Source organism: Gracilinanus agilis, chromosome 3 (genome assembly GCF_016433145.1).
Source record: "Gracilinanus agilis isolate LMUSP501 chromosome 3, AgileGrace, whole genome shotgun sequence".
NCBI lineage: Eukaryota > Metazoa > Chordata > Mammalia > Didelphimorphia > Didelphidae > Gracilinanus > Gracilinanus agilis.
The window spans coordinates 431786941-431814585 of NC_058132.1; the positions used below are offsets into that span (position 1 = coordinate 431786941).

The 27645-nt window shown below is 33.9% G+C and overlaps 1 protein-coding gene across 1 annotated transcript in view; it reads right to left on the bottom strand.

Moving 5' to 3' along the window:
- Positions 1–27645, bottom strand: part of GBE1 (1,4-alpha-glucan branching enzyme 1) — a 372788-nt gene that overhangs the window by 48298 nt on the left and 296845 nt on the right. The window contains exons 13-14 of the mRNA XM_044670326.1: positions 7507–7691; positions 5970–6097 (exon numbers count right to left, since the gene is read on the bottom strand). Of these exons, the coding sequence (XP_044526261.1) occupies positions 5970–6097; positions 7507–7691 (313 nt within the window). The remainder of the gene's footprint in view (positions 1–5969; positions 6098–7506; positions 7692–27645) is intronic.

Sequence of the window (27645 nt, forward strand, 5' to 3'; positions counted from 1 at the left end):
AAGAAAAGTTACAATAATGTAATAAAAGGCAACAAAGAAACTTAAACATGATCCTTTGGCAATAGGGAACCTCTAGCCATGACCAAGGAGGGTAACATGGTCATATCAGCATTTAAGGAAAATTTCTTTTGCAGCATGAGGCAGCTGGGTGGTGCAGTGGATAGAGTGCTAGATTTGAAGTTATAGGGACTCAGGAACTCTTAGTAGTTATGTGATCCTGAGCAAGTAATTTGATTTCTGACTGAATCAGTTTTCTCATTTATAAAATGGGGAAAATAATAGTATCTATGCAAATCAAAACAACTCCTAGGTATCACCTCACACCTAGCAGACTGGCTAAAATGAAAGAAGGGGAGAGTAATGAATGCTGGAGGGGATGTGGCAAAACTGGGACTAATGGAGTTGTGAACTGATCCAACCATTCTGGCTGGCAATTTGGAACTATGCTCAAAGGGCTATAAAAGAATGCCTGTCCTTTGACCCAGCCATACCATTGTTGGGTTTGTACTCCAAAGAGATCATAGATAAACAGACTTGTATGAAAATATTTATAGCTGCGCTTTTTGTGGTGGCAAAAAACTGGAAAATGAGGGTATGCCCTTCAATTGGGGAATGGCTGAACATATTGTAGTATATGCTGGTGATGGAATACAATTTGCTCAAAGGAATAATAAACTGGAGGAATTCCATGTGAACTGGAAAGACCTACAGGAAATGATGCAGAGCGAAAGGAGCAGAGCCAGAAGAACATTGTACACAGAGACCAATACACTGTGGTAAAATAGAATGTAATGGACTTCTGTGCCAGCAGCAATGCAATGACCCGGGACAATTCTGAGGGATTTATGGAAAAGAACGCTACCTACATTCAGAGGAACAACTACAGGAGTGGAAACAGAAGAAAAACAACTGCTTGAACACATGGGTTGAGGTGGACATGATTGGGGATGTAGACTCGAAACTACCACACCAATGCAACTATCAATAATTTAGAAATAGGTCTTGACCAATGACACATGTTAAAACCAATGGAAATACACATTAGCCATGGGGGGGAATGAAGGGGGAAGTAAGAGCATGAATTATGTAACCATGTTAACTTTTCAAAAAGATAAATATTAATAAATGTTAAAAATAAGAAACAAAAAAACATATTAAAAAAAAGTCTAACATCTTAAATCTGGAGAAGACTAACTCAGACAATGGCTCTTTCGCCATATTGAAACTATGACAATAGGAATGGAAAAAAGCTTCTAGAAAAGCAGACATAAAGAGCAGAAATTCCATCTAGGTGAAAATTCTTATATTATGAATTTAAATAAGAGTTTCCTCATTCAACTTTCAGTATAAAATTAAAATTAATAAATGGCATATATCTATTCAAAATAACTCATAATAGTGTGTATTTGTTTTCTTAACTAAGTAATATTCTAGTTTTTGAGTTATCTTTACCTCAGAAACTAACCTTAACACATAAAAGACCTTAATAAAATATGGCATTTGCCTGATACTAAATTAAGTTCTTTGTCTTCATTTGTTCCATAAATCACGAATTCTAATAGACAGGCACTGTTACATGATTGCACTTCAAAGGAGTCAGTAAACCAACAAACTACGAAGCCACATCTCTGCCTTCAGCAATCACACTCCAGTGATTCATTCAAGTGACCTTACTTGCTCATTAGCAACTCTAGGTATAGGTTGCAAATGTCAAAAGTCTGAATTTACATTTTTAGAAGTATATCTATAAGGGAACAGCTGGGTAGCTTAGTGGATTGAGATCCAGACCTAGAGACAGGAGATCCTAGGTTCAAATATAGCCTCAGATACTTCCCAGCTGTTTGACTCTGGGCAAGTCACTTAACCACCTAGCCCTTACCACTCTTCTATCTTGAAGCTAATACATAGTATTGACTCCAATATGGAAGGTAAGGGTTTTTTTTTAAAAAAAAGCATATCTGGCAATATTTTAATGATAATATTTCTGAGATATCAGATCAAATATAACTTTATTTACTTATCTGTATCTTTGGCTTCAAATCTTTTTGCCCTGTATGTACCATACTGATAGCATCACTCTCTTTAATATTTCAATGCTTTGATAGTATTAGGAGTTAACAGAATTACGCCTGATTTTACTATACATATTTACTTATTAATTTTTAAGGTCTCAAAATAATAATACTGTGTATCACATTTTAATAATTAACTACAAATCTGGAATTATGGGTTTTAGAATAATTCTATAGATGATGGAACAACTACTAACTTAATTGAGGCATTTAAAATTAATTTACATGAGCCCCTTTCAATTTTTCACATATTGGCATGAAAAATCTATGGGAAGCCAGACCGTCAAATGTCAAAAATCACCATCATCATTTTATATAAAACTTATTTTGTTTCCATTCTACAGATATATTGCATAACCAAAAAGTTATCTATTATGAATATGAATATGTGTACAATTTTCCCTACAACTGTATCAAACCCATTTTGAAGACTACACCAATAAATCATCATGCTATTCACTGTGGTTTTAGAGAGAGGCAGTTCTTATTTCCTAGGGGCTTACAATTTTCACTTTCAATGTTTATCTTCTGTGCTAAGTTATGCAGAAGAAATGTGGTTATGAATATGAAATAATGATTCTGTTAATGCAATGTCACAGACATTAAGTTTACTTCTCTAAGGCTCTATTTATGAAATAACAGCATATGCAAATATGGAAAATGTTAAAAAAAGAAATTAAATGTCCTTCATAACATATTCCTAAGCAGAGGATGCAAATAGTTACTTAGGATTGTGTGAGTAATAAATATTCCTGTTCTTTTTTATCCAAAGAAGATGGGACTAACAATGATTACTATTCAGTGTGTGATAGGTTGATGAGTGCAATTGTGTCACTGTCCTTTCCACACTGTACATAATGTTTGATCTTTGTCTTTATCTTATGGCTAGAGATACTGTCTTTAGTATTCTGCTTTTCAAAAATCAATGAGGATACCATATTCAAAAAAAGAATTAATTTATCCTTTGTTGCAAGACATTAGTCTTGTCTGCCATTTCCCAGGTGGGTCAGGATCTGTAAATGTTAATTTTTTTTTTGCAGTCTTTCATTGTATACTTAAAAGGACAGTGACAGGACACTTCTGCCCTGTCTGAAGTTATTTCTTTATAATATACCATAAAACAATTGTTTAAAAACACTATCATCCATTCTCTATACATGTATATATTTCTACTTCAATTATGATATTAATATTTTATTATTATTGTTATTAATAACACTACTACTTGTGGTATTCTGAAAGTAGGAATGAAACTTATTTTGAAAGGCTCCTTTCCTAACTGGAAGAAACTATTGTATTAAGATTGATACAATGTAATTCATATTTATTATATGCAAAGAATTGATAGTTTTTTTTGGAAGGATAGCTGCATAAATTTGCTTTTTAAGAGTAAAACTATTTTTTTTCTTTTAACTTATGCCAAATGTTTTGTCAACACTTTTCTCCTCCTGCCATCATAGTAGTATTTGTCAAAGGTCATTCTGAGTATATTTATTAGTATCAAAGCTGAACAGACCACCCATCCTGAGATAACTGCCATCTCATAGAGTAAAAAACTATATGCCATCTTAATTTTATTATAAAAACTAGCCCACAGATTTCTTTCCTTCTACACAACAGGCTGCTTTGTATATTTGTGTTTGTATGCTGTTTCTCACATTAGATCGTATGTTCCTTGAAGGCAAAGATTGGTTTTTCCCGTCTTTTTGCATCCTTAGCTCTTAGCACACTGCCTGCACATAGTAGGTGCTTAGTAAATGTTGACTGATTTTTGAGTATGTACTAAGGCCAAAAAAAATCAATCATGGCTTTGTAAAAGACTATCTAAGGGCTCCTGTGATGACCAATTAATATTAAAAAAAGACTGTCCATGGGCACTGGCACACACTGCTTAACTAATTAGTATTTTTAAATCTTCAAGTACACCTGTAGGGCTAAGGGCTCATTGATAAGGTCTAATGTCAGAAACAGATATTCTTTTTAATATATAATTTTTACTTAGGAACAATCTAGGGAGATTGGTGCAGGCTTAAAATAAATGATAAAGTACAGAGTGTCCTTCATCTACTAGTAGCCAAAGGGGATATGGGTAGCATTTGAACTCAAGTACCCACTGTATCTCTTGAGAACCGTCTGGTTATAATACATCTCTTAAGTCCATTTATCCATCTATTAGTGTTTATTAAGTTCCTACTATGTGTGCTAAGCATTGGGCATAGTAACAGAATTAAACAATTCCTACTTGTAAAAATTAATAACATCCTTCTATAAATCTTGACTTATATAAACTTAACTGATTAGTTACTGATAATAAAATAAGTTCTTTGTCTTCATTTTTTCCATAAAGTATGGATTCTAATAGACAGGCACAGACACACAAGTACACTTCAAAGGATATGCAGGAATTGATATACTAGAATCGTGTGCTGGGTTTTGCTTTTACCTTTTAGTAGAATGAGGGTACTGTTTATAATGTAACTATTTTTTTTTTGATGTATGGAAATTCTTTTTTTAGAAAAATTTTCCATGGTTATATGATTCATGTTCTTTCCCCTCCCCTATGCCCCCAACCCACCCCATAGCTGATGTGCATTTCCACTGGGTTTTACATGTGTTGTTGATCAAGACCTATTTCCATATTATTGATAGTTGCACTGGGATGGTCGTTTAGAGTCTACATCCCAAATCATATCTGCATCAAACCATGTGCATAACTATTTCTTTAAAGAGATTCATTAACTAAATGTTAGGGAACAGGAAGGATAGGTGACTCAATCACATTTCTAACCCTTAAAATATATTTTATGAACAAAGAGCAATTTTGAAGGAAGCAGTTGTATAAATCCATGAAGTTACTAGAGAGGTAGTGGGAAGGCTACTTTTGTTCAAAGTATCTTCCTGGGCACCTATGCTGGTGGCAAAATTTCACTATTAGAGATTAATTTCTTAGGAAAATGAAATCTTTCTAAGACACCAAAGATACTCCTTTCAAAGTAAAAATACTCCTAGAAAAATAATACCTTAGGAGGATTCAGTCATAGTAAAGTAAAGATGAAGAAAAAAGGAAAACTAAAGTATGTCAAGATATAGGCCATATAAGATCCTCAGATGCTGTCAATTAATCAAATCTACTTTTTTTTTGGCTTTTCTTTTTGAAGATGATAGAAAGGACAGAAGTAATCAAATTTATGCATTTTTTTAAAGTGTAAGACTTTATACTTGGTAAACTGTAATTTTAAAGTTTAAATATCTTATCTTGCTTTATTCATACTGGATTAGGAGCCACATTATACCAATCTCTCCTTTTTACCATTTTAAGTAGAGAGATACAGAGAGAGAGAGAGCTTCTTATATCTTGTTTTAGAGACCTAACACAAGGAAGGCTTCTGGAGGTTCTTTATGATTTTGCCACTTTAAAGTGGTGATATGTTCAAGTTAGGTTGAGAAGGACATAGATATAAACCAAGTACTATATCCCAGATTCCTGCTCTGTTCAATATAAAGGAGGTAGGGAAAATGAGATTCATCAAATTTAGTTATAGGTAATTTTGCAAATAATAGAATTATACTTAGATGCCAGAGAGTTAGGTGATTTAATGACATAACTAAAAATTATTGATGATACTTAAGACTCACAGAATTGCTCATTTTATAGTTAGAATGGGACCTTAGGGATGATCTATCCTAACCTTATTTTACAAATGAAAAATTCAAGAATCAGAGAAGTTAAACACCTAGCTGAAGGTTGTACATTTAGAAGTAGGACTAGAACCGAGGGAGCCTGACTATCATGTGAAGGGCCTTTTCTTACCTTTGAAGGACCCAAATTCATTATAAAGAATTATAAGCAAATCTAATTCATCTGAACATATTTTATACTTAGAGAAAGGATATTTGCCTGGTGATGATGTTCCCACTCTGTAGTCAGTAAAACTCTTTTCTGGATGGAAATTAAAGAGAAAAAGGAGATTTGCTCGCTCAAAAGCAATGACTTTATTTTCTTCATGTTTTTCACTTACGAAGGCCTACAAGAATTAAAAACATATATTACATTTCAATAATATCTAAATGCCTCTACAATTGGATTACTTAGAAATGAAAGAAAAAACCTTTTATACTTATGTCTTATATTACACTAAAATACAAATATTATTTATAGTATATTACTTTTTTAAAAATGTTACAATTTTGACATAAATATCAACAATAATCTTGCAAGCATGTTAGATAAAGATTCAGAAAATTTCACAAGTCCCTCATTTAGTAATGAGGAAAACAGAACTTTATACAAATGTCTGTTATGTATATATTATAGTTCATTTTAAAGAATAGGCATTATATAAATATATCCATATGGAGACAGAGAGAGAATGTGTTTTTTAAAATATCTGCCTAAAGGCTTTTAATCTTCAGTTGTTTTTTATTCCAGTACTCAAAATGATTATTCTGGTTTTCTTTTTCATGACAGAGTAAATGTGAAACTATAGGTGATAACAAGATTTTTACAACTCGAAAGTTATACATTATAAATTTGCAAACTTTAAAACAAAGAATATGAAAACTCAAATTCTATAACTTTAAGTTTCCCAATGGTCGACCATTTTAAACTTTGTTTATGAGAACATTTTTCTGGCTTTACCGTCTTATGGATCAAAGCCCTATTTTTGAAATTTTAGAACTGACTAAGGGTTTAGAATAAACACTATGAATTTTAGTGTTCAGCAATGCTTGTGCTGAAATAGAAGCTTTATCATTTCTGTAGAAAATTGCATTTCTGATTAAGATATTTGAGACAATGCTGTTAAATATAAAAGATTTTTGGCCCATTTTTTAAAAAACACACACTGAAGTATAAAATAGCAATCTCAAATTGGGCCTTTTAAAGAAAATGGCTAACACATAATTTTCACTGGGAAAAAATTTCCATGTATTGATTTTATTTGTCCAAAGTTACTGAAAATTGGCAATCTTGTTCCAATCATGAATAGGTTTTATGAAAAATACAAACTAGGGTTCAAGCATTATGGCTATTAACAAATTGACAACTTGGCAACCAGGAGAAAGGAAAAGCAAACAGAAAAGGTATGCCACCAATTTTTTAATGACACTATAATTTTTTATGTAGAAATAACAAAAAAAGAAGGTATTTTCTCAATGATTTCTAAATGAGCTTTATGTAAAATTTCATTTTAAGCCAATTTTTAATAAAATTATTCAATTTTTAAAAATCTCATAATGACAGACAAAATTTGGATTTACATTCATTTTCAGTAGAGAATTTAGTGACATGCTTTGACAAATTGATGCATGTTACTGACAGTATGCAATGCATACTGGAGTGCTATTTAAAAGATCTGTATATAGATTTAAAATGAATATTATTCTAAATAGACCACTGGTAACAAATGCATAGCTTTTTCAGTATATAGCTTACCTGAGGTGCTGAAAGCCAACCACATCTTTCTTCTAATTTATTCATATCTTTGTCAAAGTTATTGAGAAATTTATAGCGGAGGAGTTCATCATCAGCCAAATGAAACTGCCTCCTAGCATAATGGTAACTCTCATTATTTCCTTTTCTTGGGAAATCTAACCATTCTGGATGGCCAAATTCATTACCTGCATTAAAAACATTCATTTGTAAATGTTAGCTAGTTTATATGAATATTATAAGTAAATGTTACATGATAAATTTTATCTATGCAGATATTGAGCTCAAACTTTGTAATAAAAAAGACTTAGATTTTTAAAAATTCAATAGATGTTATGATTTCTTAGAAGTATGATCTCTACAAAAATGGATGTAATCATTGGCTAATATATTCTGCATAGAATAAATAATGTATTTTTAAAGGAATCTTTATTTTTTCCCATTGTCTTCCTCAGATCCATTTCATCATGTTTTGATTTCTGATATGGGACCTATGCATTTTTATAAATAGGAACTAGAAAAATTACTTTTGGGTATTACAGTATTTAAATATTCCTACATTCCTAATATAATAAAAACTGAAACTCAGTGAAAAAAAATTGTGGTCCACCTGAGAACTGAACTTATATTGTTTGTCTTTGCTATAACTTTCCCATTTTGGATTTCTTTTCTTCTCCAATAATCAGAGTACCTCTACAAAAATCAACTTTCATTTTTTGCTTTAGTTATACAAAGCAATTGTGTAACTTCATAAAATGTAAAATGTATTGTATACAAATGTTTCTCATTAATGAATTTCGATGTGTAGAAATAATAAAGAATTAAAAAATGAGAAATCTCTGTCAATATATTAGAAAAGCAATTCAATTTACACATAACTTTTAGTAACACTTACTACTCAAAATAAACATTACTTTAAACAAACATCTTTCAGACAATTATGTAGAAAAAATAGCAAATCTATTATTCTACTAAAAGTACTAAAAATGATTTCCTGGTTCTTAAAAATCAAGTAGGAATGGGAAATAGTTTCCCTAGTCTGTTCCTTATTGCTGTGGTTACAATGCATCATGATTTTAAGAACAGATACTGTTTTATTAATGAAGCTTACTTAGCAAAAAGACTATATTTTCTCAGACTATATACCTTTTTTTTTTTTTTTTTTTTTTTGGAAAATGGTCAGAGAGTACTCAAAGTGTGTGAAGTAGTATAGCAGGGGATCCTGGAAGGAGTTTCAATTCCAGAAGTCAACTTCAGGGTAAAAGAATATTCCTACCAATTTAATTCAAAGTGTGCAAACTATTAGTGGCTCACCGACCTACTTATGAGCACCATGATATGCCTCTAGAATCACAGCATCTATACTTATAGCACAGCAAGATTTGTTTTTAAGTGCAATATTTTTAAAAGTTCTTTTCCTATCCATGAGGTAGTTAATGAGTATCCAGGGCTAAAAAAAGTATAGTTTCTAAAAAAAGTGCAGAAAGAATCTCAAATAATGGCCAACTTAACAAAAAACTTTGAGGCTTCTAAAACAGTTATATAAATTGGTGTAGTATGGTATAACATTTTGGAGAACCAAGAATTTTTGTTAAACATGAAGCTATTTTGGATTAATACTTAATCTTCATCTGAGAGGCTTTCCCCAGCCATAGACATTGTTTTGAATATTTTCCTATGTAGATTAAAAAGTATTGCAAAAGTTAAGCATTTAATGTAAAAAACAAACTATATTTTGGATACACAAGTGCCCTACAGTTTCTCTGCTGATTGTCTTAATGAAATGATGATGAAATGAAAAGTCTTTTAAATAATAAAATTAATCTTTGACTGAATAAAGTGAGGAATAGTTTTCTGGAAGGAAGTAACAGTCCATCTGCAGTATGCTTTTGTTAGACCTCAACTGCATTATTACGTTCAGTTCAGGACACTATATTTCTAAAGAAGGACACTAATAAGCTGGAGAAGGACAAGGCAAAGGTCTTCTGTCCATGTCAAATGAGAATAAATTGAAGCCTGAGGGGTGATTAACATGGAAAGCTGCTACAATAATAAAGAAGTTCAAATTACTTGAAGGACTGTATTATGGAAGAAGGATATTATGTTTAGCTACAGAATGCAGAATTGATAGCAGTGGTTAGAAGTGGCAAAGTTTGATATCAGGAAAAATTTCATAATAATTAGCACCAAATTATAATGGGGCTGCCTCAAGAAGTGAAGAGTTAGTTATATAGCAATTTGTAGTTATGAAGGACTTTAAAACATGACCTATGAACATAAACTCATAAGACAACTACATAAAATAACGTACAACTATTGTTAACTTATTTTACAGATACTGAAATGGAGGTCTAGGGAGGTTTAATTACTACTTATTTAAAGTCATGACTAAGGCTGTGATATTAAAAATAAAAAACAGATATTCTGAGTCTTAAGTCTAGTTCTCTTTCTATTGCCTTCCATAAAAGGACAGGTTGAATCTGAAATGTATAAATATACATATTTTCTTTTAAGGTCTACCCAGTCATCTAACCTCTATCCCTTTTTGATTCTATTCTTTCATTCTCTCTCTCAAAATAAATAAATGAAACTCTATGATGAATTACTAAATTTTATTCTTCATTGTTTTCTGCTTGGAGGTGGGAGTGAAGGGAAGGGCAAAATGTATGTTTTAATAAAATCATAGAAAAAGCCAAAATGGGAATTAACAATTATAGATATTGAATCACCAACATTTTGTTAGAGACAAATAAGATTTTCATTCTGGATATGATTAACATTATAGAAAATATGATTTACTGAATACATGTAGAAAAAGTCAAATGCACAATGGACATATATAGATATATACAATTTTGTGAGAATTCTTTTGGTAAAGGGGAGGGGTGCACTGTAGAATCAAAATGATTTTGGATGGAATAAAAATCACACAAAAACATTTTCTTGGAAAACTACTTAAATATATTCTAAAACATTAATATAATGCAATGTAAAAGTACCATTTTTATTTGAATAGAGTATCATAATGACCAAAGGGTGTTACAATTAAATTAAATACTCCAGGTTCTTAGTTTCCATAGAGATTATTAATTACTATTTGAATAAAGAAAGCAGATAGATATTAAAGCCTATTTTCTACTCTAAGTCTGACCATGTGTTGCTCTTCTCACATATCTCTCAGCCAGCCTATCACGTCCAAGGGAATAAGGAGACCCTGTGCTCTCCACACTCCCTCATTTATTCTCCTGCACGCATCACCTGTATGGTAATGTCCAGTTACACAGAGTAGGCAGCAAATGGGATGTGGGAAGTAAGTCCACAACCCCGGAGGGGGAGGGGAATCCTTTTACATAAGGGAAATGTAATAATGATGAAATAAATGAACAACACAGGACTGCAAATAACTCAGTTCTTAGTTCCCACAATATAATATTTCTATTTCTATAAACACTGTTCTCCTGGTTCTCCTCACTTCACTTTATATCAATTCACATAAGTCTTTCTAAGGTTTTCTGAGCTCATCGTTTCATTGTTCCTTATGGTACAACAGTATTCCATTACAACTTTATACCACAATTTGTTTATCCAGTCCCAAAATGATAATTTCAAATTTTTTGCCACTATAAAAAGAGCTGCTGAAATTATTTTTTTAATCTCTTTGGATATAAACCCAGTACTTGTATTGCTGGGTAAAAGGGAGTGCATAGTTTTGTGGCACTTTACAACTGGTTCCATAATTGCTCTCCAGAATGCTTGTTCACAGTTCTACTGACAGTGTAATTGTATTCCAATATTCCTACGTCCTGTCCAGCATTTGTGATTTCCCTTTTTGGTCATATTACTCAATTTTCAAGGCATCTCAGAGTTGTTTTAATTTGCGTTTCTCTAATTAATAATGATTTGGAGGATTTTTTTCTTATGACTATGGATAGTTTTAATCTCTTCCTCTGAGAAGCAACTGTTCATGTCTTATAACCATTTTTAGGTTGGAGAATGTTTGGTATTCTTATAAATTTGACTCTGTTATCTAAGTATTTGAAGAATGAGTCTTTTGTCAGATATACTTAATATAAGATTTTCTCCCCAAAATTTGTTGTGTTATTTCTAATCTGATTTCAATGCTTTTATTGGTACAAAACTTTTTAATTCAATGTAACCACACTTACCTATTTCATTTTTCTTAATGTTCTCTAGGTCTTTTTTAGTCACAAATTCTCATCCGTAAATCTGTCAGACATGCTTTTCCATGTTCCTCTAATTTATGCTGTCACCCTTTATTTCTAGATCAAGTATCTATTTTGACTTTATCCTGATGTATGGTGTGAGGATACTGCCTAGTCTCTGACATACTGCTTTCCAGTTTTCCCAGCAGTTTTTGTCAGACAGTGAGTTCTTTCACTAAAAGTTTAGATCTTTGGGTTTATCAAACACTAAGATGCTGATTATAAATCTATTCCATTGATCCTTCACTTTATTTCTTCCATGCTTTTTTAGACTAAGTAAAGCATTTAATACAGAACAGGAAATGAAAAACATTAGGGACATTCTTATGACATATTTCCCAATTGAAAACATTTCTACACCTTTCATCCTTATCATAATCCAGGAAGGGAATATCTCCCATCTAGGTTCTCATTTGCAAACTGCAACAAACGAGTCTCAGCAGCCTTGATATTTAAGATTGCTCCAATCTCCTCTTCAGCTCTGAGAGAAAACATTGGGAAACAACTGTCTGAAAAAAAGATTACTTTGGTGTGGTAAAAAGGGCTGAAAGAATCTCCGACATGGCCAGATCTCTACTTGGAGCATACTTTTTGTCTCACTTCCTCACTGCCTAGATGTTGAATTTCTTTGCTCCATGAGGTATAAGAAATGTATCTAAATTACTGAGTGTCCACTGGAGTATCCTTCTTCATAGATCCCCTTTTTTTCCTTTAGTATGCTGTCTTCTTCCTTATTCAGTAATCCCTGTGTCCTGTGCTGTGACTTCTCCTTCTTACACAGTTTCCTAGCATTGTGAGCATACATTCTCTTGGGAAATGGAGTCCTGATTCTGCCACATTACACACTGGGAAGTGTAAGTTTGCCTTTGTCTGAACCCCTTAAAAACTTATCAGGAAACTAAGATCCAGAAATTAAAAGTGATTTGCCCAAGGTCACTTCATAAATTGTCATCAGAACCTGGCTTAGAACCCACGTCTTGACTCCTGAATGAAGCTCCCATCATACTAGACCTGTAAGCAGAAAGTGTTACATATGGCACCACTCTATTTCTTAGCCAGTACCAGTTTGTTTTGATGACTACCAATTTATAATATGGTTTTTGAGATCTGTTAGAGCCAGGCCTCCTTCCATATTTTTTTCCCACTAATTCCCTTAATATTCTTAACTTTTTGTTTTCCAGATGAACTTTGCTATTATTTTTCCTACTTTTATAAAAAAAAATTTTGGGTAGTTGGTATGTCACTGAATAGGTAAATTAATTTATGTAGGATTGTCATTTTCACTATCCATGAGCAATTAATATTTTTCCAATTTTTTTGGTTTGATTTTATTTTTGTGAAAAGTATTTTATAATCGTGTTCATAATTGTTGGGTTTGTGTTTGGTAGGGATACCCCCAGGTATTTTATATGGCTTAAGAGTTATTCTGAATAGAATTTCCTTTCCTATCTCTTGATGTTGGATTTCATTGGTGGCAAATTGAAATGCTGATGATTTATGTGCATTTATTTTGCTTCCTGCAATGTTGCTGAGGTTGTTAATTATTTCGATTAGTTTTTGGTTGATTCTCTAGATAGGTATCACTGGTTCATCTGCAAAGGGTGATAACTTTGTTATTTCATTGTCTATTCTAATTCCTTCAATTTCTTTTTTCTGCTCTTATTGTAAGAGTGAGCATTTCTAGTACAATATTAAATAACAGTGGTAAGAATGAGCATACTTGCTTTACTCATGATCTATTGGGAAGGGTTTAATTTATCCTCATTATAGATAATGCTTACTAACAATTTTAGATCATTGCCATTCATCATTTTAAGGAAGGTTCTCTTTATTACAATTTTTTCTAATGTTTTCTTTCTCTGTTTTATCGCTTCCTGGATTAGGTATAAATACCATATTTGTTTCACAAAAAGAGTTAGGAAAAGTCCCTCTTCCATATTTATCGAAATAGTTTATGTAGTATTAAGAGTTAGTTGTTCTTGGAATGTTTGGTAAAATTTACTTATGAATTATCTGACCCTGGAAACTTTTTCTTAAGGAGTTCTTTGATGGTCTATTCAATTGTTTTTTCTATGATGGGATTGTATAAGTACTCTATTTCTTTTTTTGTTCATCTAGATAGCTTATATTTTTGTAACTATTTATTGCACTTAGATCATCAGATTCATTGGCATACATTTATTTAGACAAAACTTTCAATAATTGCTTTAATTTCTTTCATTTTTGATTCTGGAAATTTGGTTTTCCCCTATATTTTTCAAATCAAGTTAACTAATAACAAAATAAAGCTATTTATTTTGTCATAAAACCAACTCATCTTGTTTATTAAAGTCCAATGGTTTTCTTACCTACAATTTTACTCATTTTTCCTCTCCCTTCTAATTTAGTGCTTAATTGACAATTTTAATTTGTTCTTTTTCTAATTTTCTTAGTTGCATGCCCAATTCATTGATCTGCTCTATCTCAAATTTAAAAATGTAAAGCGTTATAAGATATGAATTTCCCCCTAGGTATTACTTTGGCTGCATCCCATAAATTTTTATATGTTGTCTCATTGTCATTTACCTTAATGAATCTTATGATTGTTTCTGTGATTTGTTCTTTGACCTATTTGTGCATCAGGATAAAATTTTTTAGTTTCAAATTCATTTTTAGTTTGCTGCCCTTTGTTGAGTGTAATATTTATTGCATTATGTTCTGAAAATTATGCATTAATATTTTTTCTTTTCTACATTTAGATTAGATTTTTATGCCCAATTATGTGGTCAATTTTTGTGAAGGTGCCATGCATTGCTGAGGAAAAGGTTCAGTTCTTTCTATCCCCAACCAATTTTCTCCAAAGGTCTATAATATCAAGTTTTTCTAAACTTCTATTTACCTCCTTAACTTCTTTCTCATTTATCTGCTTCTATCTAAATTTATCTGCTTCTGAGAGGAGAAAGTTGAGGTCCTCCACTAGTAATGTTTTACTATCTATTTCTTCTTGTCATGTAGCTTTTCCTGTAGGGATCTGGATTTTGTGTCATTTGGTGCATATATGTCTAGTATTAATACTTTTATTGTTTATATTCCCTTTATCATGTTGAAATTTCCTTTCCTATCTCTTATTAGATCAATTTTGATTTTGATTTTTCTGAGATCATTATTGCGATCCCTGCTGGTTTTACCTTAGCTCTATCTTTTTACTTTTACTCTGTTTATTTCTCCCTGTCTTAAATTTGTTTCCTATAGATCGCATATTGTGAGGTTCTGGTTTTTAACCCACTCTGCTATCCTTCTCCATTTTACAGGTGAGTTCATCCCATTTGCATTCACAGTTAACATTACTAATTGTGTTTTCCTCCATTTATTCTTCTTTGTCTCACTCCTTTTATCATTTCCCTCTTCAAACATTTTCCCTGTTCAAAAATGTTTTGTTTTTGATGACAACTTCCCCCAACTTTTGTCCATCCTCTCCTCTCTTATTCTTTCCTCCCTTCCACTTCCCTATATGATAAGGTCAATTTCTACAGTTGGCCAAGTGTGAGTTATTCTCACTTTGAGCTGGGCCCCCAAGGTTTGTGCAGTTTGGGTTGTGACTTATCTAACTAAGTGATCTTTGGCAAGTGGCTGCTTGTAGTGGTCTGACCTTATGCTGGGTTGGGAGCAGCATGGAGGATATTTTAATTTAGGTTGACCAGATGACTTTCTCTCTCTCTCTCTCTCTCTCTCTCTCTCTCTCTCTCTCTCTCTTTCTCTCTCTCTCTCTCTCATCTTTACTAATTAATATACAGTCTCCAAGAAAACTTTAATCATTACAGGTAGTTTAGGATAACAAAGAAAGAGCTCTATTTTGGATATCTACTAGACATTCAGTTAAATATATCTGAAAGGCAGTTGGAGGATCAAGATTGAAGGACTGCAGAGAGATTGGGGCAGGAAAAGTAGAATTGAAAATAACCAGCATAAAGTCACTAATTAAATCCATAGGAGCTAAAATGATCACAAGTGAACTAGTACAGGAAGAGATGACTCAGGACAGAACCCTGAGGGACACCTTTGATTAGAGTACATGATCTGAAGGAGGATTCTGTAAGAGACAGAGAAGGAGCAGCCAGAAAGACTGGAGGAAAATCAGTAAAGAGCGGATTCCTGAAAACCTACAGAGAAGGAATATCAAGGAGAAGAAATATGATCAACAGTATTAAAGCCGGAAGAAAGATAAAAAAGAATGAGGACTGAGAATATGTCATTGGATTTGGCCACTAAGAGATCACTGATAATTTTGGAGAAAGTGGTTTCAGTGGAATAATAAGATTGGAAGACAGATTATAAGGTGCTAAGAGAGGAGAAGAAACGTAGGTATCTATTGTAGATGGCCTATTAGAGGAGGTTAGCTTCAAATGGCAGAAAAGATATAGGAAGACAGTTATCAGGGATGGAAAGATCAAGTGAGTTTTTTCAGAATAGGGGCATATTTACAGGCAGTAGGGAAGGAGCCAATGGATAGGGAGAGATTGATAATAAGTGATAGAGTGGGAATGACAGAGAGAGGAATTTGCTGAAAGGAATGGACATGAATGGGATCACTTGAACAAGTAGAGGGGCTAGTGTTGGTAAGGAGTCATGTGAGACAAATGAAAGAGAAGGTGGCAGAAGTCTACTGAGTGATAAGAGTTGAGGAAGAGAGAAGAAGGAATTCAAAGCAAAATGGACTCATTTTATTTCTGAAAAATATAAAGTGAAGTTCTCAGCTGAGAGAATGAGGGTAGGGGTAGCCAAGGAAGGCTTAGGAAAGGATGAAAAGGTTCAGAAGAGCCACTATAAGAGTGGGATAGTGAGTTGATTAGAGAAATATGTTAGAATTGCCTAGGAACAGTGAGGGGGCCACCTGAGGTTACATAACAAATTTGTAAGAAAGACATTATGATTTTCTCCATCTTCTTTAAGCAGCATGTATGTGTGTGTATATGAAGGCAATAAAGTGGGACTGATTCAAGGTTGAGGTTTGGATGGGCAAAATCAGTGATATGATAACAGGGCAAGAGATTCAAGAGAGGTAGACAGTGTAGAGGTGAATTGGTTCACTTCAAGAGAAATAAAAGGAGAGAGAGGACAGTGCAGGGGTGATGGTTTGAGAGAGAACTAAGGGGTCAAGTGTTTGGAGATTATAGTGAGAATGAAGAGCAGGGTTATCTATGGGAAGGTAGAGGGAGAGAAAAATTGTAAGCCACATTTAACTCACTGAAAAAGGAAAGTGAATGACCTGAGGAGTCTGTAGACAACTGCATCTAGGATTCTGATTTGGTAGTTGATATGAATAGTATGAACCTCATGAATAGCATGAAATAAGGAAGAGAGCTTACTAAGTGAAGGAGAAAAGGGGAGTTACCTGGAAATAGCAAAGATTCCCTGAGCTGACCAATGAGTCATGGGAGATGAGTGAATTTGCATCCAATACTGGAAAGCATGACAAAAGAGGGTGTCATCTGATGAAAGCCAGGTTTCAGGATAGCATAAAGATGAACCTCTAGAGATTATTGGATCTGGTAAAGCAGATCTGTTCAAAATGATAAGTTATTTTATCTAAGAGCCCTTCTTAAATGGTAAAGCCTCTGGGAGGTCTCAGATATGTACCCTCCACAATCTTCAAACATTCTTAGATGTGGGGAAGTAATTAGATATGTTTCATAAAGGTTATCTTGTTAGACTTCAAGCCGCAAAATACTGAAATGAAATCACAATAATTTGTAACAACTACGTGAAAAGCCCTGTGATAGGCTCAGGCAACATGCAAAGAATTATAACAGCTAATAATTATATTAGTGCTTTGATTTCAATTGATCCTAACCTTTATTCTGAAATAAGGAAACTCTAAAGGTAGGATTTTAGAGAGGTCAGAAGTATGAACGTGGAGGGAGAACATTTAGCATGGAGGACAGTCAGAAAAAAAACAAACAACTCAAGATGAAATGACTTGTTCATGGAGCAGGCAGAAAGACAGTGTCTCTGGTCTGGCCATAATACATTACAAACAAGGAATTAAAAAGGAGAAAGAGAGTAAGGATGTCATCAAAGCAATGTAAGAGGAAAAATGAAGATGATTTGGGTATGTGTCAGGAGTAAATGTTAACTAATGTTAACTAACGTAAGAACAATGTGACAAGAAAAAACAAAGGAGCTCTACATTATGTTTGCCCACTGTGGCAAACTTGTGGGAAGATATGGACAAGAGGCTTGCAGGATCAGTAAATAGATGTTTTATAATCTGAATCATTAGAAAACATTGGCATTGATGATATCATAGATCCATTTGAACATTTAAGTAGAGTTAAATGACAGCTTAAGTCTATCTAAAAAGTAAATCATTATTTTTTCCATAAATTTTTTTTGTTTTCAATTTAAAATCATTATGATGAAACTTGATTTGACTAGGACAATAACAGTTTTTAATGCCTAAAATATAGTGGAAATAAACTAATTCAGTTTATTTTAGGATATGCCTTCACAAATCAGTTGGAAAAACACTACCTTATTGAAAATGGAGATATAAAAGAATCTTGGATCATGATCTTGTCTCAAGATACCTGTAATCTCCTTGGTTTAAAGTGGCAACTGTGCAGTTTCTTCCCTACTGTAGATTTTAGTTGTCACAGGAGAATCTCTTTCCTCATTAAAAAAAAGAAAAAGAAGAAAAAAAAAGAAAAAGACAGTCTCTCTTGCTTCAACACTCTCTACCAAAGGAGACTGGTTTCCCTCTCCTCAAATTCTTGCTCACTTTGTTCAAACTTATCACCTTAGAAGAAAATTACATTTTATTTTCTTTTACACTCAGATCATGAAAATTTTATTTCCTATAATCTAAAACAGTTAACATTTAAAATGTCATGAAATTATAATTTGAGTTTTCTACCAAAGAAGCATTCCAAATGCTTTTTTTTTTTTTTTATAACCCTTACCTTCCGTCTTGTATTGGCTCTAAGGCAGAAGAAGGGTAGGCAGGCAATGGGGGTCAAGTGACTTGCCCAGGGTCACACAGCTGGGAAGTGTCTGAGGTCAGATTTGAACCTAGGACCTCCCGTCTCTAGGCCTGACTCTCAATCCACTGAGCTACCCAGCTGCCCCCCCAAATGCTTTTTAAAGTTTGTCAAAGCAAACTACACATTTAGTTAATGGTTGTCCAGTGATGGACAAACTACGGCCTGCCCTCCAGATGCAGTCTCCTGAAATGTTCTATCGGATTGCAGAACATTATTCCTAATCTGACAAATACAATGAGTAGGATACAATACAATGAAACTTCAAAAGAGTTGCCTTAGAAACAGACTGACAGATGAGCATTTCCTTTCTTTTGGCCCCCTCTTTAAAAAATTTGCCCATCACTGGTATATTCAATTCATTGGCAACACCTGTTAAAAGTATTTAACAATATTCAAATATAATGTTCCATTACAATGCCTTTGGAAACATACTAAATGAACTTTAAATAATACACTCCTCTTGCTTTCACATCTTAAAATCTGAGTCTGTAACCTCATTAAGTGAGGTTAAAGAAATTGAAAAGCAATATGTATTAAGTGGTTTCGACAAGGAAACATTTTAAAATTGGCATCACAATTCTATCAAGCAGTATTATGGCTTCTATCATTCACGATGTTTAGCTTTTCACAGCATAAATACTATTGGGAAAAATCCAAGTAATCATATCTATTTATAAAATATGAAATTGAATTTATGAGTGAGGAAAAACCATAGTAAATTTGAAGGTTTTGGAATAGGTTAGAGAGGTGATAAAAGGCTATATTTGAAAATCACTTAGATTTGTAGAAGACCTTTAATATTCTTCCACAAACTAGAAAGGTTGGATATGACATAGAATTAGGTAAAATCATGATTGAAAATATAGACTCAAACAACAACTTAAGGCATATCTTCTGGAAATTGTCTCCATTTTACATGAGCTGAAGACAATGGCAAATTAAACATAATGTTGACAAATACAACATTAACTTTGATATTTGGTTCAAAATCATAAATACAAATAATTACAAATAAATGATATTGAATCATATGCTTTCACAGTGACCTTGGAATAATAGTATACTGATCTCAAACAGGAGAAAGAAAACTGGAAAGCCAAAGGAATGTGATGCTAGCTCATAGAAATTATATCAAATGAAGAATAATACTCTTATTAAAACAAGTTAAGAATAGTTTCTTTTCTACTTTCCAAAAATTACTTAGGAGACATAGCAGTACTTGAAATGATTCAGTGAAAGATTGGGGTTTGGGGGAATGAGTCTATAACTAGAGAAGAAATCCAAATTTATTCAGGCAACAGTAAAGAAAGCAATTGATTTGTTTTTTTGTTTTTTTTTTTTTACAGATAACCTGATGGAACAGAAAATTGGCTCTTGCTTTCAACTCCCATTAATAAAGTGATATGTAAAAATAGGTACGGAAATAACAAATTAATGTCCCTCAACTTAATAATAAAAATAAAGGTGTAAAATGGTCCCTGAAATGGGCTGCTCTGCTTAATTATTTGATAGGTTACTGAAATTAGGAAAATGTTTCATAGGATTCATCTTTTCTAAATTTTTGGTCTTTTACTTGTCACTCCTTGGAGTCAGGATTTATCTCATTAAGCCAAAGTAGAAAAGTTAGATCTAAATTATCCCCACCACTGAATAATCTTGAGAATAGTTCAGAAAATGAACACATCTAACATGAGAAAAGTAGGTTATTTCTATTATGACTAGCTATCAATTCTCCCAATTTTTAGTGATATTATGTAGAAAGGGTTTCGCATTTATAAAGGGGGAAAGTGAATGAAGGGACCCATTCCTGGGACTTGTCAATTGAAACACATTTATAAGAGAATTTACATCTCAGGTAATGAATTCACTGCCATATCAATAGCAGTCACAGAGCTGGCAGCTTCTGTTAAACAACTCTAAAACATAGAAGCAGGTGACAGTGTTACAGTTAATTAATGGATCCATAAAATGGTGCTAGGCTCTCTCCTTTTTCATTTCCTCTATAAACAGCAACACTCATGTCTGGTTAATTGCAAAAAACCTCTAAGCACCGAAGTCCTATTGGGATTTCTTTTTTTGTAATTAATTTTTTGCTGTTTGATGTAAAGGTCCAAACTATAAATTGACAAGAAGCCAGCTGGTATGGTGATGGAATTTAAGACAATACAACTAATGAAAAAGCTTCAGTTCTGTAAGCTGAACATTTTGATTAGAGGGTTTTTGTGTTTCTCTAAACTGTAATGCATACAAAATTTACCTAGGAATTAATTAAAGTCTATCACAGCTTCCTTTCTGTGGATGTTATGCAATTCTTTGTTGACTCCAAAGTTTATGTATGAAAATGAGATGCATAATAATAATGAAAAATGGTTTAAAAAAACTTAACCCATTAGTTCCCTTAATTGTACTAAAAATTTACTTTAGGTTAAGTACTTTGAATTCTGCACATTTATCTCTTTGAGATTTCAAACATTATGCACTTTTTCGTATTGGAAATTCATACTTTGTCTTCTCAAAGATCTAAATAGTATTCTCTCATTCTCTCTCTCTCTCTCTCCTTCCCCCCCTCACCCCTGCCCCCAAACACCACTATCAGATCTACTCCACTCTTCCAAACAATGCATGGGTATAATATTTTATATTCCTTTCTGTGAGTTCCAGAAGCAACTAGATACAATAGCAGACAGTAGGTGAAGTAATTACAAATTCACTTATTTCTTTTGTATTTCTCATGGCTACTGAGGACACAAGAATTTCATAGCACCCTTTTTTCACCATAATCTGTGTAGCTAGGCCAGTGGTTAGCTAGAAACCTAGGCTTTAGACCTGGAAGGTGCCTAGGACAGTGATGGGCAAACTATGGCTTGAGGGCTAGATGCAGCCCCCTGAAATGTTCTATTTGGCCATGCAACATTATTCCTAATCTGATGAATACAATGAGTAGGATATAATACAATGAAACTTCGAAAGAATTGCCTTAGAAACTGACAGATGAACATTTCCTTTCCTTTGGCCCCTCTTTAAAAAGTTTGTCCATCACTGGCCTAGAAGGTAATCTGGTCAAATCCCAGGTTTTATAGATGAGGAAAGAAACCACTAAAAAAAAAGGTTAATTTGTACATACTGGTAAAAAGCAGGATCCAATTCTCCTGATTTAAAATGCAATGTCTCTCTCATAAAACCATGATGCTGCTAGCAGCATATAAAATGACTTCTGTACTGGCTCTGAAGTGCTTGGGTAAGATTTTTTCTAAGGTCCCTTAGAGCTCTAAATGCTATGCTTCTGTTCCCATTATCCACTTCCCTTTTATTCCCTTCTTGAAGATAATACAAGGACTAAATGACTATAAAAGATAAAAGAACATCTTTAGTGACAATTCATGGGGTGTTGTGAGGAAGATTAGTTACATATAGTTTATATGGACCTAGCAGGAAGGGCTGGAGCATTCCAAGATAGAGTGAAGGAACAGGAAGTTGCTTGTGCTCTGAGAGAGACTCTATTAGTGGTTGGCACAAAGTGTTGCTAGCCCTGGGAGATCTCAGACCTGCATCCTGATTCCCTGGGATCCTGAGTGGTGGTGGCTTTCAACAAGTGGACAAGACCTGCAGAGCTGCACCAAGTGGAGGAGGGGCTTGGGATCTGGTGGACAGCATCTCAAACACACTCTCTCTACTTGGGTACCTTGGACCACCTTGGCTTTTGACATCCTGTGATCATCTTTGGATTACCATGAGAACCCTCAAAGCCACCATCAGCCCTTTAACTGTGCTGGTCAAACCTGGCTGGAAATGGATTTGAAGCAGCCTTCCCAGAGACTCCAGCACTGCTCCTTAGAGCCCGCCTGGCCTAGGTCAATAGAGTCAGAGTAGTCAAGTCCTCCCCTTGCCCTTGTGTTTTGCCCCTTAGGTCTTCAAGTGTAGAATCCCCTATCCCACCTTTATTAGTCAATCATAATTAAAAACTGTTAAAAACCCTTTATCTTGCCTGCTGGTTCCAAAGACCCTGGCCTAGGGTGAGCAGAGTGACAGTTGGGTTAACTGCCATTCTTGATTCTTGGTCTTCCTATCCTGCTTGGTCCTAGCTCTCCTTCAACCCAGTGTGTGTACCCACAAAACATTAGGACACATTTACATCCTTGGTGCCCCACTCTTTTTACAGGGGGAAAGTTAGGCTCCTTGACAAAATCTTTTGAAAAATCCTGAATTCTAAATTCTGTTAATATAGTGAGTAATTTAAGAAGTGTGCCATACTATCAGAGGTACACAAAACTATATCTCTCCTTCTACATTCAAACCCACTAGAACTATTATGAATTTTGTAAGAAATTAATTTATACACTAAAGGGCTACAAAATTGTATATACTCTTTGATCTGGTAATACCACTACTGAATCTGTATCCCAAAGAAATAATAAAAAAGGGGAAAGGACCTACTTGTACAAAAATATTTATAATTGCTCTTTTTGTGGTGGTAAAGAATTTGAAATTGAGAGTATTTCCATCAATTAGGGAATGGCTGAACAAATTGTGGTACACATTGATGGAATACTATTGTGCTATAAGAAATGATAAGCAAGATGATTTCAGAAAAAGCTGGAAAGATCTGAGGGAACAGATGCAGAGTGAAATAAGCAGAACTGGGAGAACACTGTACACAATAACAACAATACTGGATGATGATTATCTATGAAAACTTGGTTACTTGGGACAAACCTGAAAGACTTGATGTGGGGAATGCTATTCACCTCCAGGGAAAGAACTGTTGGAGTTGTCTTTCATATCACCGTAGCTTTGGCTTTATTTTGGAATTTTGGTTATGTATGAGTATGCTCTTACAACAATGAGTAACATGTATATTGCATGAAAATAATTTTTTTAAATAAAGGTATTTCAGAAGATATAATCATTTTGCTAATATTCAAGTTCAAGCTGAACTATTTCCCCTTAATAAAACGGTCATTTTAACTGATAAATGATGTATTTTTAAAAGAACATAAAGAAATGAAAAATAAATAAAATACAAAAATAAAACCAAAAAAATTTGAATCATTTCCTAATAAATACTGGCATGTTGTTTAATCATTCTCAGTCATATCCTACTCTTATTTGGGGTTTTGCTTTTTATGCTTTCTTTTTTTTTAACTTGCAGTATCAAAGTGGTAAATGAAGAGTCAGAATGGTATAGTGTAGGACTTGAGACTAATTGTTTGGCACATACTATGTGTAATCACAGAGAATCTATTTAGGGTTTTCTTGGCAAAGATATTAGAATGGTTTGCCATTTCTTCTCCAGCTCATTTTATAAATGAGGAGTTGAGGCAAACAGGGGTAAGTAAGTGACTTACCCAGGGTTACACAGGTAGTAAGTGTCTAAGACCAGATTTTAACTCAGGAAGATGAGCCTTCTTGACTCCAGGATCACTAGGTCACCTAGTTGCTCTGAAATACTGGAATATATATGTCTAAAAAAGTTTAACACCATATCACATTTTAAAAAAATCACCTTAAGTATTATTCTTTTAAGTATTCATGTTCCATAAGAGCCACAGATTTCATATTCCACATTCAAACCATTTTGCTGAAATTGTACTGCCCTCAAAATAAGACTAAAATTGAATCGGCCCAGGACAATCGGTTACCAGAGATCATGGCATACTGCAATGGAGGCCAAAGGGCAGTTAAAAGAACTAGTGGTTCTCTACTAGTGAAAAGAAATTCATCAACCCATAGTAAGGTTTCTGACACACAGTTTCAGTAATATACAGATGATATTGGAAACATCTGACCCAAGAATAAGAGGAAAGAGGAAGAGACTTTCTTGTGATTAATTGGAGGTAGGGAGGGGAAGCCTCCAACTTACCCTATTTGGAACATACTATTGAAAACTTAAGAAGGAAAAAGTGATCACAAAGATCCAGCACAATTTTATCAAGAATAGGTTATATGGGTTTAATTTTACTTCTTTTTTGACAAACTCTATAGCAGTGATTCCCAAAGTGGGCGCTACCGCCCCCTGGTGGGTGCAGCAGCAATCTAGAAAGGCAGTGATGGCCACACTTTTTTTGTATTACATTCTATTCTGAGTTCAAGAAATAGTTTCATAATTTCCAGGGGGTGCTAAGTAATATTTTTTCTGGAAAGGGGGTGGTAGGCCAAAAAAGTTTGGGAACCACTGCTTTATACTGTTAGATCAGAGGGCTTTTAAAATATATAATCTAGAATTTAGTAAAGTATTTAACAGTCTTTCATACTATATTTTTAAAAAAAAATGAATTGTGGGATAACTGATGATAGAATTTGATGGATTGAGAACAGATTTAATTAATGCCTTGATTCAAAGAACAATGTCAAAGGGCTCCAATGTAATGCCTTGGTGACCTGTGACTGATTTATGTTTTTTATTTTTTATTTTTTATTTTTTTTAAACCCTTAACTTCTGTGTATTAGCTCATAGGTGGAAGAGTGGTAAGGGTGGGCATTGGGGGTCAAGTGACTTGCCCAGGGTCACACAGCTGGGAAGTGTGTGAGGCCAGATTTGAACCTAGGACCTCCCGTCTCTATGCCTGACTCTCAATCCACTGAGCTACCCAGCTGCTCCTGATTTATGTTTTTTAACATTTCCATAAATAACATGAATAAAATGCTACAATGTAGATAACAAAAAGCTAGAAAGGTGTAAGGACAGGTTTGCAAAAGTAGAGTTTTTGGAATGTTTGGAGCAGAGTGAGTGACAGAACAATGGCTGAGCCAGAAGCAAAGGATTGTTGGAAGGAAAGAATCCTGAGGAGGTGTCTTTAATCCTGGATCTCTGAGGAGAGAAGAAGGACTCTTGCCTACCTCAAGATCAAGCAGAAGCCATCTAAAGGTTTTCTTTGGACAGTTGGATACTCTGAAGACCTTTGTTGTTCTTGAATTCTTCTAACATCATTGAGAAAGAGTTCCTGGAAATACCAGTGCCCAAAGGGTCAACAAACCCCGCCAAGGCTGAGGCTCAACCGAGAAGACTCTCAGTTTATCCTGCCTTACAACAGAGACCCCTGATTTCAATTATCAATTAGTTATTAGCTTATGATTATAGAGATAAGAAGGGAAGGAAAATTCCCAGACTTTCCATTTGGCTTGACCAGGAGGAACAACCTTGTCAGTAGGTACTACCACTGACCTCTCTTCCATCTCTTACATATTAATAATATGAATAAATAACTTGAGAAAACAGATCATGATATTCTTGGTAAAGGGAAACAAAGGGAACAAGAGGGAGAGGGGAAGCCTGCCAGTTCAGGCCTTGGCTCCAATAGCCCAAGCTTGGCCCACTGCTGTGCAGCTTTGATCTGACTTGAAGCGGGTTCTTTGGGCTGCTAAGTCTGGGGACCTATCATTATTATCCCCAAGAGGAAACCCTTACCAGGTTACCATGAATTGTTCATTCTCTGTTAATATACCTTCACACAGAGAATACCCCTCGCCCTCTCAGAAGGGGTGATAGGAGAGAGTGGCCCAGATGGGTTTCATCATCCAAGCCTGTCTAAACATTTAACTTCCAACCCTTTCCAAATATATCATCTTTACAAAAGGTAGCTCACAAATTCTAAAGACAAGGTTCAAAAATTTATTGACAAAATTAAATTATTGGGATGGATCTATAATGCCAAAATATACATGTTAACAACTAAATCATTCATACTATGAGTCTCTTTTGGAATTTAAAAAAACAAATTTGATGAAAGAACTTAAATGATATGTAAAAAACCAATAATCATCATAAACATTACATAGTACGTACTATATACTATATATATATATATATATATATGNTTACCAGGTTACCATGAATTGTTCATTCTCTGTTAATATACCTTCACACAGAGAATACCCCTCGCCCTCTCAGAAGGGGTGATAGGAGAGAGTGGCCCAGATGGGTTTCATCATCCAAGCCTGTCTAAACATTTAACTTCCAACCCTTTCCAAATATATCATCTTTACAAAAGGTAGCTCACAAATTCTAAAGACAAGGTTCAAAAATTTATTGACAAAATTAAATTATTGGGATGGATCTATAATGCCAAAATATACATGTTAACAACTAAATCATTCATACTATGAGTCTCTTTTGGAATTTAAAAAAACAAATTTGATGAAAGAACTTAAATGATATGTAAAAAACCAATAATCATCATAAACATTACATAGTACGTACTATATACTATATATATATATATATATGTATATATATATATCAAGCACAATGCTACATACTTTTCAAATATTATCTCATTTATTCTCATAACAACCCTGGGAGGTAGGTACTTTTATTATTAGTCCCATTTTATACTTGAGGAAACTGAGCCAGAAAACACGTGATTTCCTTGGTTCACACAGCTCACATATGTCTCAGGCTGGATTTCAACTTAGGTGTTCCTGACTGTAGGCCTGCTGCTATATCCACGGTGACACCTTACTGCCCTTTGCATATATGTCAGTGGTAAGAAAAATTACAATTTGTAAAGCACTAGTGTTTCATCTTAAATTACACTGAAAGCCTGTTTTTTTAATATGGCTACTCCCTTCAATCTAGGGTCAACAGATATTGGCATGTAAAAGAGAAGAAAAGTAGGTTAAAAAAATGTTTGGGGAAAGAAGAAAGGATAACTAAAGTAAAAAAGAAAACAAAAAAAAGCAAACTTTCACCATATTTGATTTTATTTTAGTACTTTGTGCAGCTGTAGAAGTGTTGGATTTATTAAAGGATCTGAATTCTAATCCCAATTTTGCCACTTACGTGTTTGTGTGATTTGGGGTAAGTCATTTAACTTTGTTAAGCCTCAGCTTTCTCTATAAAATGAGCAGATTGTACTAAATGGCCTCTAAGATTTTTTCCAGTTCTAAATCTATGATTCTAT